The 16,035-nt window shown below is 42.7% G+C and overlaps 3 protein-coding genes across 3 annotated transcripts; 2 read left to right on the forward strand and 1 right to left on the reverse strand.

Annotated features, from left to right (window-relative positions):
* The first annotated feature begins 115 nt into the window (after positions 1-115).
* On the forward strand, positions 116-1,526 carry LOC112876454. Its single transcript, XM_025940579.1, has one exon. It carries the CDS (start codon positions 731-733, stop codon positions 1,310-1,312), a length of 582 nt encoding a protein of 193 aa, XP_025796364.1. The 5' UTR covers positions 116-730; the 3' UTR covers positions 1,313-1,526.
* On the reverse strand, positions 1,287-6,255 carry LOC112876465 (universal stress protein A-like protein). The gene is made up of 4 exons (XM_025940588.1): positions 5,984-6,255; positions 4,006-4,127; positions 3,768-3,886; positions 1,287-1,657 (listed from the first exon to the last, which is right to left on the reverse strand). The coding sequence occupies exons 1-4, from the start codon at positions 6,165-6,167 to the stop codon at positions 1,549-1,551; spliced, it is 534 nt and encodes a 177-aa protein (XP_025796373.1). The 5' UTR covers positions 6,168-6,255; the 3' UTR covers positions 1,287-1,548.
* A 2,731-nt stretch (positions 6,256-8,986) lies between these two features.
* Positions 8,987-13,602, forward strand: LOC112872502 (carbamoyl-phosphate synthase small chain, chloroplastic). Its single transcript, XM_025935560.1, has 11 exons — positions 8,987-9,309; positions 9,528-9,570; positions 9,726-9,852; positions 10,634-10,722; positions 10,800-10,860; positions 10,945-11,012; positions 11,125-11,253; positions 11,869-11,975; positions 12,065-12,412; positions 13,069-13,234; positions 13,336-13,602. Exons 1-11 carry the CDS (start codon positions 9,151-9,153, stop codon positions 13,377-13,379), a joined length of 1,341 nt encoding a protein of 446 aa, XP_025791345.1. The 5' UTR covers positions 8,987-9,150; the 3' UTR covers positions 13,380-13,602.
* The last annotated feature ends 2,433 nt before the right edge of the window (positions 13,603-16,035 follow it).

A 16,035-nucleotide genomic window follows, 5' to 3' on the forward strand; every position in this document is an offset into this window, starting at 1 on the left:
GTCGGCATGCCCAAGAAAGGCGACCAGTCAAGAGCCGGGCGCTCATTCCCCGGCGCCCCCACAGCCTGCTAAAGCGGACGCCGGGTGGGGGGGTGGGGGGGGGGGGGGGTGGGAGGAGAAAAGCAATCAGAGAGAGACCATCGCCAAAGCGATCGACGCCGGCCCTGCGCCCGGGCCCTTCTTCTCGCCCTGTCCCTGCTGCTGTGCCGCGGTTGCTTTGATCCAATGCAACCTCCCAAAAGCAAAAGCAACAGCTAGCGCACAGGGGGGGACACGGGGAGTGAGGGCGAGAGCCGAGAGAGACCAGGCTGCTGCTGCGGCTGTGCTGGTAGCGAGACGTTATTCGGAGCTCGCATTGAACTGCTCCAAAGGGATCCCAAAGCACCCGCCTTTCTCGCGGTCCGATGCGTTCAAAGATCTCTGCGGAAAACAAAAGGGAATGAGGAGGCCAGGCATCATCATGCCGTGCCAGCAGCTGAGCCGAGCACTTGGGCACTTGGCCTGTGGAAAATGCGAAGGAATTGCTCTCGGTTCAAAATCCACACCCTTTGCTTGGCAGATGGCTTGGCTCCATCATAAAAGGACCACACTCCCTCAGTGCCCAAGAGACACCCAAACGGCCAGACCATTGCTTAGATAGAGTGAGCAGAGGAGCGACCGTTGCTTTGAGGGAGAGCAGAGTAGCTAGGCTGCTTGAAAGAGAGCTGAGAGTCTCGAGGGAAGGGAGGACATGGCTTCTTTGCCTGACCCCACGGTGTACTACCCCACCTCCTCGTCCAACGCCATCCTGCGCGCGCACCCGTCCACCGCCGCGGCGTCCAGGGGTTCGTTCGGCCCGGTCTTCGCCGTGCTCGCGGTGATCGCCTTCCTGGCCGTGGCCGCCTGCGTCGTGGGGCGGCTCTGCGGCCGCCGGCTCTCCAGGAGGAAGGCCGCCGACCACGACCCCTACGGCTGCGACGCCGTCGGCGGCGACCTGGAGAAGGGCTTCGAGGTCAGGTACCCGGCGGCGATGAAGCCCATGGCGAGCTCCCGCGCCATGATCCACGACATCGACGACGGCTTCGAGATCAAGTTCGCGCCGGGGAAGCCCGCGGCGTGGAAGAGCGACGGCAAGGCCGACAGCAAGGGGCGCCACCACCAGCAGCACCAGCAGCATCAGGTCCATCATCAGCCGCAGCTTGTTGGCATGATGCCCAAAGGCTGCGCCGTGCCCAAGGAGTACGCGGGATTCAGGTATCCCGCGGACGCCGTGGTCCGGCAGGGGCAAATAAGGGGCGGCGCATTCATCCCAGCAAAGCCACCTAGTACATGATCATATAGCAGTAGCTTTAGGTTCACAACTCGATTGATGGTATCACACATGATACGTACAATCTCGAATCATCCATGGGCCAACGATAGCGTTTCCATCTTCACTATAGTTTTGGGGCGAAGTGTGCAAAGCTTGTGCTACTAGTTCCAGGCACTTCCATGTCGCATTTTTGTACATTAAACCCATTAAGCAGTGAAGAATATCTCATTCTCAAGTGGTATGGCTTGAAAGCAGCATCAATCGTCGATGGGGTCCTGCGGCGCTTCAGTAGCCTTCCTTTTGATGGTGATGACGGGGCATTCTGCATGCTTAACACAGAACTCGCTCACTGTGCCCACGAAAACCCTACAAGCAGCAACAACAAACCAGTCAGACTCGGTCAAGTTTGATGAACATGATATGGGTTTTCAAGGAGCAGGACAAATTTGATGAACATGGTATTGCGATTCATAAAGTACTCGCAACAAATCTTGGTAGCATGCATCTCAGTTCACAAAAAGCACTGATACAATGTATTGCACGCATAAAGAAAACAACGCTATTTAGTTTTATATACAGACATTACATACAAGGAGATACGATTAGCTCTACATGTATAGGCCACGAAATTCTGAAATCTTTCTGTTAGTACATTATCCAAAAGTAATACCAAAGGAGTGTTAATCATTTAGGATTAGTGCATCTGCCTTTTACAACAGGCACGCTCCACTACTGCTGCTTGATTTGTACGGCACAATCTAGTCTAGGGTGCACGAATATCAAAACCACTGCCATAATCATACGAGGACACTACAACATGCATGCGCGCACAATGGAAAACAGCATCCTGCATTCACTATTCACTTGGAAAGTTGATAAACAGACTATCGAGATGATTTGAGCACCAAGCCACCAACACAACCAAAGGGAAAAGGATGGCATGATCATAACAAAGGCCATAATTACACTTCACTAGAAGCAGCATGGCCAAGTAGACAAAAGAAAGCGTCCTGTTTTTCATTTCATCTGGTACCTTTTCTATTTTCAAAATGTTGTCATGAAAAAAGTGATTCATATGCTTGGCCATTATTTTGTTTTTCACCATTTATTTAAAATTTTGTATTATAAAGGTAAGCTTTACCTATCCTCTTTTTCAAGATGATAATGCCCACTACAAAGGATGAGGTGGCAACTCAGCCCAATCGAATCAGGTAAAAGTTTAGGGGATCAACAGACAAACCTATACTGTGCAGTATCAACATACCAAACAAAGAAATTAAGAGAGACAGATCTCCAGTTCACATAACTTGTTAGTTTAATTAGAAACCACAATTGAGTACTCCCTCCGTCCCAAATTATTAGTTGTTTTGGCTTTTGTAGATTTATAGTTTTTACTAAGCATCTACATATATATTATGTCTAGGTGCGTAGCAAAGTCTATGAATTTAGAAAAGCAAAAATGACTAATAATTTGGGACGAAGGGAGTACCATACAAGGCTGAAATGCATACATAATTCTAATATGTTACAGAAACACCATACCACCAATCGAGGTTCACAAATCAAGCATAGGGTTTCGTACTCTAATGTTTTTGTCTACAATCGGCAAGTCAGAGTGAGGCTCCACAAATTCAATATTAACTGTGCTTTTAGATGTTAGTTACAACTCTTTTTTCAATCAACAAGGGACTCAATGAAAATCCAGGGAAAAACTCTTCCTCTTTTTTCTTCTTTTGTTCTGTTAAATGGAGCATTTATTATCACTCCATATAGCTTGAAACTTTTATGCAAAGGTCCGTTGTTTCTGCGCGCTCTTTCCTGGATTTTCCCAGAACTATATAAGCAAAATACTCAACTGAACATGTTTTGAAAAGAGGATAACTAGTTACTATCTGACAGGTTCAAAATGAACATTTACATTTAAGAAATATAATCCCTCAACCAATCTGAAAGTTATGTGAGTTATTTTATTTCCTAGAAAAGGAGCAACATTTCGGGAGAGATGGAGGGAGGGAGCTGTTAATGTGATGGGATAAGCCAAGCCCAAGCCTTCTCGGGTTAGCACGGAGCCCAGAAAAAGCCCAAAGCATTAATATGTTATTAGTTTAAAATAAACATATTATTATTTTCCATAAATCTTATCAGAATATATTTATAAAAGCTAAAACATTTTATTTACTGTTTCCTAGGATGGCAAACGGGCCTTCACACCTGTCAATCCAGATCCCCAGGCCTGAGTGTGGAAAAGTCATGTTGGGCCTGGCAACTACAATTGGATCAAGTGGCCAAGCAACAACACAAGTAATCATAGATTCTTGGATAATCAAAGCACAAGGAAAATGTAACATATCCTAAGTACAGTGAGCAGGAAGCAGGATAATGTGAGAGGTTGATTACCACGCTGTACATTTTTTATTATCTAAATAAAATGCTGTGCAATCTGGCTGAAACACTGAATCATGCTAACATATATTACCTCTGAAATGGCCCAAGGCCCCTACTTCCCACAACTAGAAGGTCAGGCTGGACTCTCTTCACCTCGCTGCAGATAACCTCCTTTGGATCCCCATGTCTGATCCATGCCTCGCATTTTATCTGTGATACAAAGTAGATATAAAGATCATTATACACCAAAGAGGCAACTGCTTCCAGCTGGAGCCTGAACTACAGATAAAAATCAGTAGTTTTTCTGAGCAATATACAAGTTCAATTACCCCTATCTGATGGCATTGGTTTACAAAGTACTCAAGCAAGTGAAGCCCTCTTATCTTGTCTCTCTGTTTCATTTGGTCGAAGTCCGCCGGTGACGCATAGATGCTATCCATGTCATCAAATCCTTTTGATTGGCATCAAATCAAAAATAAAGGTATGTACTAAGAGTTTAAGACACATAAATAGTAATCATATCAACATTTCGAGCAAGTATCCAATATCAACCCAATGTACAGAAAGATAAAGTGAGAAAATATTTGAAAACCTCTAATCCTAATGCATCATGCATGTTCCAGAAATCTTATTTCCGATCACACATTGGACATTGAAACAACACAAAAGGAAAGCTAAGTTCATGGGATAAATAATCAACTAATTTCCAAACAACTGCAACAGAAGATCCCTGGGCCCAATGATCTCTAAGCAGGACTCGTATAGTCGTATTGACTTAGTTTGCTCCCACTTTCCCATTTTTGCTATGTTATGTTTTAATAAAATACTCCAACAAACAACAGAATTTTTCTAGCCAGATCTCTTAGCTGTATATGAATAATTTCATCTAATACAACATCAACCGCAACTGACTAAGTTCATAATGAGTCTTTTACAGATCATAACCAAATATACAGATTACATGAGCCCTAAGCCTAATAAAATCCCCAAGCAAAACCTGTGTACCACAACATTTGTTTGTTCTAGCTTTATTATATTAGCTATGTTTTGCTGTAACATAAAACACCCGTATGAGCAAAAGAAGTATTCTGTAGACCAATTATAATCACTGAATTGCTTCATCTTGCAGTCTAACAGAGATGGTATAGCAACAACAAAAGAAAGGGCATGAGAACAAAGAAAGCAAAGAAATTAAAGCATCAAGAAAAGTGCCATCTCAACATTCATGATGCATAAATCCTCTCTTCAGTTTCTGGCATAAGCTAAAGTGCATCGTGATCCCCAAAAAGTTCCTGACATGCCAGGTTTTCAACACAGAGCCATAGATCTCAAAACAGGCTGAAAAGATGGTTCATGGAAATAGGTCACTCAAGAAAAAACAGCAACATGTCTCAAAAAGACAAACAGTAAAGAGTTGCTAACAAAATTCTTGATAGCAGAAACAGAGCAAAGTTACATGGTATACAATGTCTCAAAATAAGTGAAGTGTAAGCTGTAAGGTTGAAAAAAATCCAAGCCAGCAAATAGAATATGATCTGATCACAAAGGGATGGTCTAAAGGAGGTAAAAAGAATCAGAATGTAAGCCTGTGAAGTGTGGTTAGCGGAATGTTGATGCAATTGGAGATGAACACAACATGTGCACAAGCAGTAGCGCAATAATTCTAAAAAAACAATACCATGTTCCTGCACAAAAGAGATGTTTGCAATACCCTTTGACATTTGCCTAGCTGAATGGTCATAATACAAAGTATCATAAGACCCCACATTTTTCAGATGCTCGGCCAACTAATAACAACCGACACAGACTAGTACAGACAGCCTATAGAGCCTACTTCGAGAGCCCATAGCATTGGCTAGTTCTGAAACAGAACAAGTTCCACAAAATGTACTAGTCGTATAGCAGTCAGTATAGCACTATGCAGACAAATTGGATGATGTGAGCAGGAAAAGGCTCAACACATAAGAAGCTGAAATCAGCTGACTACAATTATCAAATACTACACGGGTTGCAACAATTCGAGCATTCGGGTACATAAACAGTGGGGGTTGCGGAAGCACAACATTAAACAGCACAATCACGCATTTCATCAAACACCGCGGGTGCGTGGCCCGAATAAAACTACCCGTGCACGCGGGAGAGCCAGTATCGCACAGCGACATGCCGACATCACATACTAAATCGACACCAACGCGAACGCACGAATCGGAAGAGGACAGACGCATTTCTCGCGATTTCCTCGAGCAGCACGCGCACATCAAACTAGTGACTATGTCGCAGGGGCAGGGGGCAAGCGAATGTACGAACCGTCCTCATCGGGGACCTGGACATGGAGGAAGAGGAAGTGGAAGCCGCCGGGGTTGGAGCGGACAAGCTTGGAGAGCGTCCAGTCGAAGGCAGTGCGGCAGCTGATGGAGGGGTGCGGGTAGCCCTTGAGCGACGATTCGTTCACCGCCATCATCACCCGCGTCGGCGCCGAAGAATCCGCCATTGCAACGCACTCACGCACGCCTCGCTCGCTCGGGCTGCCTTCCTCGGCAAGAAGAAGAGAAGTTTTGGGGGAAATTTGAGCAGAGGACAAAAAGCAGCAGGGCTATGCTATTTCTTTCTTTTAGCTCCCATCAATTTTGCTAGGTCCACCCTTAGCATCAACAAAACAATCTGCATCCTATGGAAAAGCCGCAGCCAACCCTCCACGTTTCCCACTTTTGCGATCTTTAGGGTGATATTTTTTTATTTTCTTATACCAGAAAAGGTTTACTAAGTATATTTATCAAATATATCATTAAGTTATGGTTTCATCGAACATTTAAAATCATAAGATATTGCTCTTCCACTGCTATAATCTTTTTCTAAAACATATCCATCGCTATAAAATTTACTACTGATATTTTACAATCACCTAAAAAAATAGTATTATGATTCCTTGTTGGCTCAATCTATCAACAATGTAAACTTTCCACAACACAATCAGTTAAAGTCTCCACGCTATTTTTTGGTCCACTAAAGATAAAAAACCTAGATTCCTAATTTATAATTTAGAGGGACGAGAATCATTGCAAAAGAATTGTATAAAAATATTCAAGGTCAAATATAGTAAAATCAAAATACTAGTTATCCCACAAGTGTACCTTTCATTTTTTTCGACATCTGCAAGCTAGATTGATAAATTTAATTTGAAGAAGTGAGGCTAAATTGATAATTAGTCTATATGATATGATGCTAAAAATAAGAAAGGCAATCGACACAGGGATGTAAGAGTGTGGAGAGGGCAGAGACATACCATAAGGGGATATGCTTTAAAGAAAAATCATGCAACATCAGTAATATCTCAGCCTCAAAATATTTTCTAAGCATAAAAATACTTTCCTATCGTGTAGCCGTCACTTCTTTTGGGTAGATTTATACTTTTTTAATCTCTATCCTATTTTTATTTCCACCTCAAGACTATACTATTATTAGTTGTCATCACTATTGCATGATAACATTATCCATTGTATCTAAAATTTTCATGTTACCTTTAAGTTATGCTCGGGTTATGAAGCGGCGTCCACCATCGCAGATTTCTGGGTGCGTTTTGGTGTGCAGGAAGCCGTGTCCGCTTTCAGTTATGGATCGTTTGATTGCTACCGATCTCACTGTGATCCGTGAGGTACTTTCGAGACGTGAAGCAGTTGCCAGTCTCATTTGCCCCCGCAGCGCGGCGTGGTCCTCACGGGCCCACGTGGCAGCAAGGAGAACCCCCGCTGAAGCCGACGCCTGGGCCCCGGTACACGTCAGTCGTGCTCCACGTGGGTCGTAGAGGCCGTGCACTGTCTTCCTTCCTGCTCCCACCGTCACACGTGGCCTCGCTGCCCGTAGCAATATCATTCATGGGCCTGATAGAAGAATTGTCTTCGGCCTGTTCAAAGTCTCCTGTCAGAAAGTTTGAATTATGATGCTTACGGTTTGGGCTCGATATTTTGTTTTCTTTCTTTTGAACTGCAGAGCTGCTCAATGATTGATACGCCAGACTTCTCTACGTGTAGAAGGGGAATGGATACTCACACGGTAATGGTCACACATTATCACCAGTAGCTCACTTTTGCTTGTTACCAGCTCAAACATGAGCTGGCGCCCAAATTCTTCCGCTACCTCTACCATCTGGGTTTAACTTTTCGTTTACAAATTTGGAAGCCTAAAATATGCGGTGATATATTCATGGATTTCTCTTAATTTCAGTAACATGTGATGAATTGTCTGAGAAAAAATTTGCACATCGCCATCGGTTAAAATCCTTATGCATACATGTCTACTCGGATTTGAATTCTAAACTGAGCACGAGTACGAGCACTTCCTAGATTTGTTTTAAAATAACACCTCCCAGATATGTTTTAAAAATAAACATTATTTTCTTTTTTATAAGCGAGTTGGCTACGGCAAATTCTATCAATCCTGACTCTGTTAGTCTAATTTTATGAAAATGCTTCGTAAATTTTTTTTTATAAAAACCATAAATATAGTAAAAGAGCAGCAGTTGTACAAACAAGTCCTCCATAGAGGAGCCGATTACATCCCACTACTTAAGAGTGATACACACACCTGCATGTGTCGTTGGACTGGCTCCAACGAAGACCACGCGTCACATCTGCAGAGCACCATCGCCACCACCAAGAAGCTCGCCGGTGAGGACCAACAGAGACACCAGTGTCCAACAAGATCACGAAATGATGTTTGGGGCCGATGCGGGAAAGCCTCACAACAGAGGTTTGAAATGGATGTGGACGAAGATGATGACGACCACCGCCGGCGAACCAAGGATGAAGATGAGATCGTCGCCAGCTGAAAAGGGAACTTCGCCCCCAGAGCTGAAGAAAAGCTTCTAGACAAGGAGCAAGGAGCAAGAAGAACGTACACATACTACTGGTCTTACCGTTGTAGTGTAGGGGACTGGAGCTGGGATGAGAACGACCAAATCCAAGCCAAGAATGGCAGAATCTGAGCTGGGATGCTTCATAAAAGTTGGTAGAGTATATGCGCACGTGTTTACAGCTACAGATACAAGTGTGCAACCGTTTCGGGGAAAGAGGGAGAGTAAGCTACAGCTACTATTCCACAAACCTGACCCACTTGCAGGTCGCAGCAGCCCAGTCACCAGCCGCCAGTGGGTTGGTGTGTGTGAATGCGGCCCCGCCCGCCCGCCGCTTCCGCGAAATGGCTCCGGTTTTGTCTGACCTACTACTGTCTCCGGGCCTTCATATTTGGGCCTCCGATACACCACGCCGTGTGTGTGTGGGCTGGGCGGCAGAAAACTTGAGGGTCCGCTCACGGGTCCACAATATCTCCCAGGCACTGGTAGGCCGACCGTCAACCGACGCAACGGGTCAAAAACGCACCAAAACCTAAGGCGGCGGCGGCGGCGGCGGCGGCGAGAGCCACGGTCAGGCGGCGCGGAGCGAGGCGAAGCACGCACCTACCTCGCGCCGCGTTCACCCATGGCGGCGCATCCAGCCACGGCCTCCGCGCCTTCCCGGTGCCTCTCCGGCGCCCGGCCGCGCTGCGCCGATCACCGCAGCCCCAGCTCGCTCGCCGTCGCGGCGCCTCCGGCTGGGCTCCGGCCATGCGGGAGCCGCGCCCTCCGCGTCCGTGCTGAGGTGAGCGCGAGGCCAGATTGTCGCTTCCGCAGCTTTAACTTTGAGGCTCCAAATGTCGTTTGACTTGGTGTTTGGCGTGTTCGGTCCTTCCCCCAAAACCCTGCTCCCGTCTCATCCCAATACCATGCTAACGCGGCATTCTGAATCCGCTATGTATTCGCCTCCTCATGGGAGTCTTACCCCCATGGAGTTGAGTTGACTTGTGTTCTTCCACGCAGGTTGCCAGTGGCGTGCAGGGTGCCAGCGTGGTGGACGATGGGGGTGAGTTGTCTGTTGCTCGCTGATTCGGATAGCGTGTTTGTACCCGTCGCGTGGAGTACTACATGCGATTCTGTATTACTATACATCAATCGTGTAACGGTGCAATTTGGGGGATTGGTGACATCTCTGTCAACGCTTCTGAAATCTTTGTGCAGTGGAGAGGCCATGGAAGCTGAGTGATGCTCGCCTTGTTCTGGAAGATGGTTCTGTGTGGAAGGCCAAGTCTTTTGGTGCTTCAGGAACGCAAGTTGGTGAAGTTGTTTTCAACACGTCATTGACAGGGTAAATCATCTAGGACTCACTTTTCACTTTTGTATGAGTGGTGGCATGTTTTGCATTTCATAGTTGATTATTGTTTGCTTTCTTGGTCAAGTCGCACCGTTCACTCAGGCAAGCTCATGATGGGAGTTAAGTGGATATTTGATGCAGTACTTTACAGTTACTGCTACCAAAACTAACTTCTCTCATATAGCTGTGTGTGTATCGCATATAGGTTGCAACTTAGTCATATGGCTGTATGAAACAAATGGGCTGAGAATTCTGTTCCATCTTCTTTTCAACCTATTCTTTTAAAATTTTCACTGCTACAATATTAAAGATTTACACCTGAGTTGGGTGCAACAGAACCATTATGGATGAATGGCCGAATCCTGGTAGTCTTTACATTAAAAAGAAATACGTGCCTTTATTGAGGATGGATAATTTGGGGGATGTAATTTTATTCATCTCAATTTTCAGGCCTCGAGATACTGCGGATGGTAAGGTCATTTAGAAATTACAAAGCAGATGATTTTGGCTAGGCTTATTTGTCTTGATGGTCAACACAGGGATTGTATGATTGTTATCATTCCTCAGTCAACTTCTTTGTACTACCAAACAAGAGTTTTCACTTTTACTATGTGACTGCTGCAAGACTATCTTGCCACAGTATTACTTTAGCATGAATGAGGGGTTGTTTGTTTTAATATAATGCGTGACCCTGTGGCCTTGGTTATCTTGGTTATGCGAGCGTTCTTTTATATTAGATTAATAATAGTTCTTTGTGCCATATTTGTGGTTGCAGCTATCAGGAAATTTTGACGGACCCGAGCTATGCTGGTCAATTTGTCCTGATGACCAATCCCCATATTGGGAACACTGGTGTTAATCCTGGTGTGTTACTCTTCCTTAAAAGATATAAGATGTTCAACAGTTAAACATGAAATAAAGTATGTAACATTCTTTCGCAGATGATGAAGAATCTAACCAATGTTTCCTTGGTGGCCTAATCATAAGAAATCTAAGTATATGGTAAGAATTTCTTTATTACAGTTGACACTCTTGAGAGAACATCCCCTTGTTTCTTGTTGTTACACTGCCATTTTTCTTTTGTAGTACTTCCAACTGGCGATGCAAAGAAACACTTGAAGAGTATCTGATTAAGAGGAACATTATGGGAATATGTAAGTGATAGAAGCTAACATCTCTTCTCTATCTCTCACACACACGTGTGCGCAAAAAATAAAATGAAATAAATCCTTAAATTCATCTTCGATTGTCTTTTCTTTTTTTCAGATGATGTGGATACACGTGCCATAACACGGAGGTTAAGAGAAGATGGTAGTCTTATTGGTGTCTTGAGTACTGATCAATCTCGGACAGATGATGAGCTATTGGAAATGGCCAAGAAGTGGAAAATTGTTGGTACGTTAAGATTTCTTTAAGCAGTGATTTCCTTCAAGAAGTGACCTACCTCTATTTAAATCCCCATATTTGATTTATCTATATGATTTTAAAAAAATTTAGCGATCAGCATGCTTCATTATCAGTCTCCAGTGATAAACCTGATCCTAAACGACTGCATAATTATTAGCTTGTATATGACAGATTGCTCTTTCCCAACATAATATAGTAGGAACTAGCATCTACATGGTAGTATGTATTTAATTAACTGGTATTGATTAAAAAGCAGGTTAATAGGATTATATAAATGCCTTTGCAATACAATATCTGTTGACCTTTATCGAACAGAGTGCCATTGGAGATCATCGATGAATTCATTACTTCAAATATTTCAGTACATGTCTCAGGAAAGGAAAGTTGAAAAAGAAAAGAATAAGGGAGCACCCAAAAAAACATACACTTTTAAATTTGGTTGAATCTGTCGGAGCAACTTACAGGTGTTACCGTTTCAATGAAATGACTTGGTTCATCTTGGCATTGTTTTGTCGTACTTGAGTACTTCTTGGTAACATTGTTTTGTTAATGCTGTTGTCTCTTGGTTGTAATGGAAGTAACTGTTGTGTTAATATTATTCAGGAGTTGATTTGATTAGTGGTGTCACATGTGATGCTCCATATGAATGGTCAGACAAAACCGATTCAGAATGGGAGTTCAAGAAAGATCAGTCGAGTGCAACTTTTCATGTCAGTATTGGCACTCTCTCTGTGTTTTTATTTTTCTGCACATTCAAAATATATCCCGCACCTGATATTGGCTTCCTTTTCTTCTATAGGTGGTTGCTTATGATTTTGGGATCAAACATAATATTTTGAGACGCTTGACATCATATGGATGCAAGATAACTGTTGTTCCAGCGAATTGGCCTGCTTCCGAGGTACTTAAGATGAAGCCTGATGGTGTTCTTTTTAGCAATGGTCCTGGAGATCCAGCTGCGGTCCCCTATGCTGTGAAGACAGTAAAAGAAATCATTGGGAAGGTTCCTGTGTTTGGCATCTGTATGGGCCACCAATTGATTGGGCAGGCTCTTGGTGGGAAGACATTCAAAATGAAATTTGGTCATCATGGGGGGAATCACCCTGTTTGTGATCTCCGGAGTGGACGTGTGGACATAAGTGCACAGGTTTGTTCCTACATCTTGCCTCTTCTCTGCTTGATATGGGGAGAAACCATATTTATTTGGCTGATACATTGCTGATCCTCCTGCTTAGTTCTAGTACTAGGGTAACACCGGCACATGTCGCTTAGTACTATAAACATCTTTTTAATGTGGTTTTAGCATTCAACAGAAAAATCATCCGTCTTCATTGCTTTAATGATTTGCGTTAAATTATTGTTAATTCATGCTAATCCCTCTTGCAATGACCACCATCTGCTGTTGTATGACCTGTATATTTGTTGAGAGGTGCTGCACTTCTTTCATGTTTTCCTTCAGTAAATTTGAGTTGGTCAGACTCTCTGTACTGAATTGTAAATTTGTTTTGATAGGCAATCGTGCTATGTCCACTTAGCCAGTATAGCCTGCTAGATTAAAAGTTAAATATCACAAATCAGTTGAGACATAAAATTTGTATTGGTTGAAATGACTGGGGCACTGGGCTCCCCCAACTAAATTAAGTTCTGTCTCCTAGTAGAATGGTCACATCCATGCTGTTACTTTTCTTTAATCTATATCTCTGAGTCTCAGAAATGACTATTTTTTTATCCCTTTTTACTTGTGATGCTTCGTAGCTGTCTGCGTGCTTTGCATTGTCCTAAACCACAATTTGTTCCCTGCAGAACCATAACTACGCAGTTGACCCAGAATCACTTCCAGAAGGAGCGAAAGTAACCCACATCAATCTCAACGACAATAGCTGTGCTGGCCTTCAGTACCCCAAAATGAAGCTTATGTCTCTCCAGTACCATCCCGAGTCTTCACCAGGGCCACATGACTCTGACACGGGTACATTTCTAGACTCTTCTGTATGTACAACATGTTGTGGAGTTTACTGCTATCTTAGTGTGATTGTGCTGATGTGATGGTTCATCTTTTGTGCTTTGCAGCCTTCAGTGAATTTATAGAGCTCATGAAGAGCAACAGATTGTGAGGAGAGGAGAACATGAGACGGTCAATAATTATAGTGGTGCTCCGTTGTCCCAAGCTCAAAAGAATATGTTGTACCTGTAGTGTTTGTCTTTCAGATGTTCTTGTGCTTGAATTTCTTTTGGGTCAAAAGGACTTGAGAATAAGATGCTTCTGCATTTTGTAGCGTGCAATGACCTGGTTGAATTTCCTGTTTTATAACGGCAGCAAGATGCTCCATTTTATCAGATTGTACGTAACGGGACACTGGGATGATGCCCTGGGAATTTCTTGCCGGCAAGTAAAGCTTGTCATGACGAGCACAAGTAGGGTGTAGGGATAAAGAACGGTCAGCGAGTAACAAAGGCTGGTCAGGGGATACTTTTGTTGTTCCAGGCTAATCAGATATGCACAACGTTGCTGTCGACTTTTTAAATGTACGATGGAAAACCATCTAGCTTTTGGTGTGGACAAGTGGTGGGGAGATCTTTCAGTGCGCCCGCTGATGATCGAAACTTTCTCGTTTATCCGGAATGCACTTGCACATGCTCTGACCAGATTGACGGTGCTACGAGGAGGAGAAAAGGGGTTAGTATTCGTATTCTTTTTTAGCTATTGGCGTTGCCAATGCAAAGAAATAAAGCGCGTCACGGCTAGCTGGTTAATGTTTGCTAGTCTGCTGGATATTTATAGTTCAACCCTCCTCCTCGTAGGACCACTACAAAAGATTGAGGCTTGTGAACTATTCAAATTTGAGCTCGGTTATACTAGGAATTAAGCCGAGCTCGAGTCTAACCTAGAGCTTTCGAGTTCTAATGATCCGAAATCGATCCATTTACGATGGAGCTCCAATATTTCTGGGAATCTGACGCTGCATGCATCCTTGCTACCTCTATTAATTTTCTAACCATCTAAAGTTAATTCTTATAGTTACGTTGAAGGTTGAAGCCCATCAACACTCACTAGTTATCAAGCTATTGTGTCGTATAAACTAAGTTTAACATAAAATGATGGAACTAAATATCCTTCTCTTTCCATTCGTTAAATTAAATTGAAAAAAGTCCGGTTTACACGCTCAAACTATCGTAAAAGTCCGACTTTTAACCTTCAACTAAAAAACCGGAGAACAAGGATCATCCAACTATCAAATCCCAACATATTTAGCCCTTTAGGTGGTTTCAAATGTGGTTTTATATTTTTTAAAAAACTAATTAGATCTAAAAAGTCAAAACTAATTCATTTTAAATAAAAAAATATGAGACTAATACCAAAATTTTTCTAAAAATGTAACCTATCTATTATTGCTCTATTTGAATCTTATTTGTTCAAAAATAATAGGCATAACTATAAACAACCAAATATTATGAATATGAAAAAATTGATCCGAATAATTGATAAGTAAATTATCAATAGATATGCTATATTTTTAGAAAACTTTTAATACCTAGTTTATTTTTTATTTAAAATGAATTACTTGTGATTTTTTAGTTTAAATTCGAATATTTTTAATTTTTATAAAATAAGAAACCACCTTTGAAACCACTCAAAGGGCTAAATTTGCCCGGTTTCGATAGTTGGATGGTCTTTATTACCCAGTTTTGTATTTGAAATCGGTATCGGTGTTTTACCGGCAATCCTACTTAGGAATACCCTAAGATAGTAGAGTTGTATGCAAGATGTCCCCGAGATTAGGAACTCAAGATGCAAACAACGCAAGATTTAGACAGGTTCGGACTGCGATGTGCGTAATACCCTACGTTCTGTATACTGGTTTGTATTGCCTTGGATTGATTATCGGTGTGATGTCCTTTGAAGGGGTCACTACTCGCCCTTATATACTTTGGAGGGATAGGATTACACGGAATTCTACCCCGATACTAGCTTAGTAGTCCTACCCGAGTACTACTTAGGTAGTTTCCTTCTATACCGATTAGTCCTACTCATATCCGAGTACAACAGATATATGGTATAGGACATGCCCCATCCCTTATCCTAGAATATTATACGCCATGTGCGCAGTCCCGTGGCTCCGGGTCTGAGAAGCCCTCGAGCTATCTTTGTAGCCGAGTACTGCAGGCTTCATGGTACTTCTGAAGGCGCCTTTGAAGGCGCCTTCGAGTTCTTCTGAAACTCCGTCTTGAAGGTGTGTTTCAAGTACTTCCTTGGCTGCCTCGAGTCTATGAAGTGCTCATGCCCCGAGGTAGTTTAAAGTCTTTTTTTATATGGGGTACGATGAAAATGGCACTCCATATGGAGTAGCCCGTGAGGCTTAGGTTGAATCGAAGAATCAGGCTGAAAGTTAAATTAGTCTTGAATCTTCTTCCCTTATCTTCCAAAAAAATTTAAAATAAGCCATCGATGACACATATCCCGTAGCCCCAAAACCTTGAATCCAAATCCCTAAAAATTTAGAAAAAATAATCCAAATGAAGGTGACATACATTGCAGTGTATTTTATATATTTGCAATGATGGTAAAAATAGAAAATAAATATTTGAAATTTGAAACCCCCCCTCTTTTTTGAGATAAAATCCTAAAAAATGGTTAATCAAATAACTTTACCAGAAATTATCCTAAATTATCTCGCAAAACAAATCATATCCCTGATTTAATGGCTAGATAAGATCTCTAGGTTAGAAATTTAAAAAATCCCTTATTTCGAAATAAAATCTCTAAAATAA

This window comes from Panicum hallii, chromosome 1 (assembly GCF_002211085.1).
Source record: "Panicum hallii strain FIL2 chromosome 1, PHallii_v3.1, whole genome shotgun sequence".
Classification (NCBI taxonomy): Eukaryota; Viridiplantae; Streptophyta; class Magnoliopsida; order Poales; family Poaceae; genus Panicum; species Panicum hallii.

Coding starts and splice junctions, on each gene's coding strand:
- LOC112876454 (XM_025940579.1), top strand. CDS start 731: ATGGCTTCTTTGCCTGACCCCACGGTGTACTACCCCACCTCCTCGTCC.
- LOC112876465 (XM_025940588.1), bottom strand. CDS start 6,167: ATGGCGGATTCTTCGGCGCCGACGCGGGTGATGATGGCGGTGAACGAA. Junction 3,887..4,005: donor ACCAATGCCATCAGATAGGG/GTAATTGAACTT, acceptor TTTGTATCACAG/ATAAAATGCGAGGCATGGAT. Junction 1,658..3,767: donor GGCCTTGGGCCATTTCAGAG/GTAATATATGTT, acceptor TGCTGCTTGTAG/GGTTTTCGTGGGCACAGTGA.
- LOC112872502 (XM_025935560.1), top strand. CDS start 9,151: ATGGCGGCGCATCCAGCCACGGCCTCCGCGCCTTCCCGGTGCCTCTCC. Junction 9,310..9,527: donor CCCTCCGCGTCCGTGCTGAG/GTGAGCGCGAGG, acceptor TCTTCCACGCAG/GTTGCCAGTGGCGTGCAGGG. Junction 9,571..9,725: donor CAGCGTGGTGGACGATGGGG/GTGAGTTGTCTG, acceptor ATCTTTGTGCAG/TGGAGAGGCCATGGAAGCTG.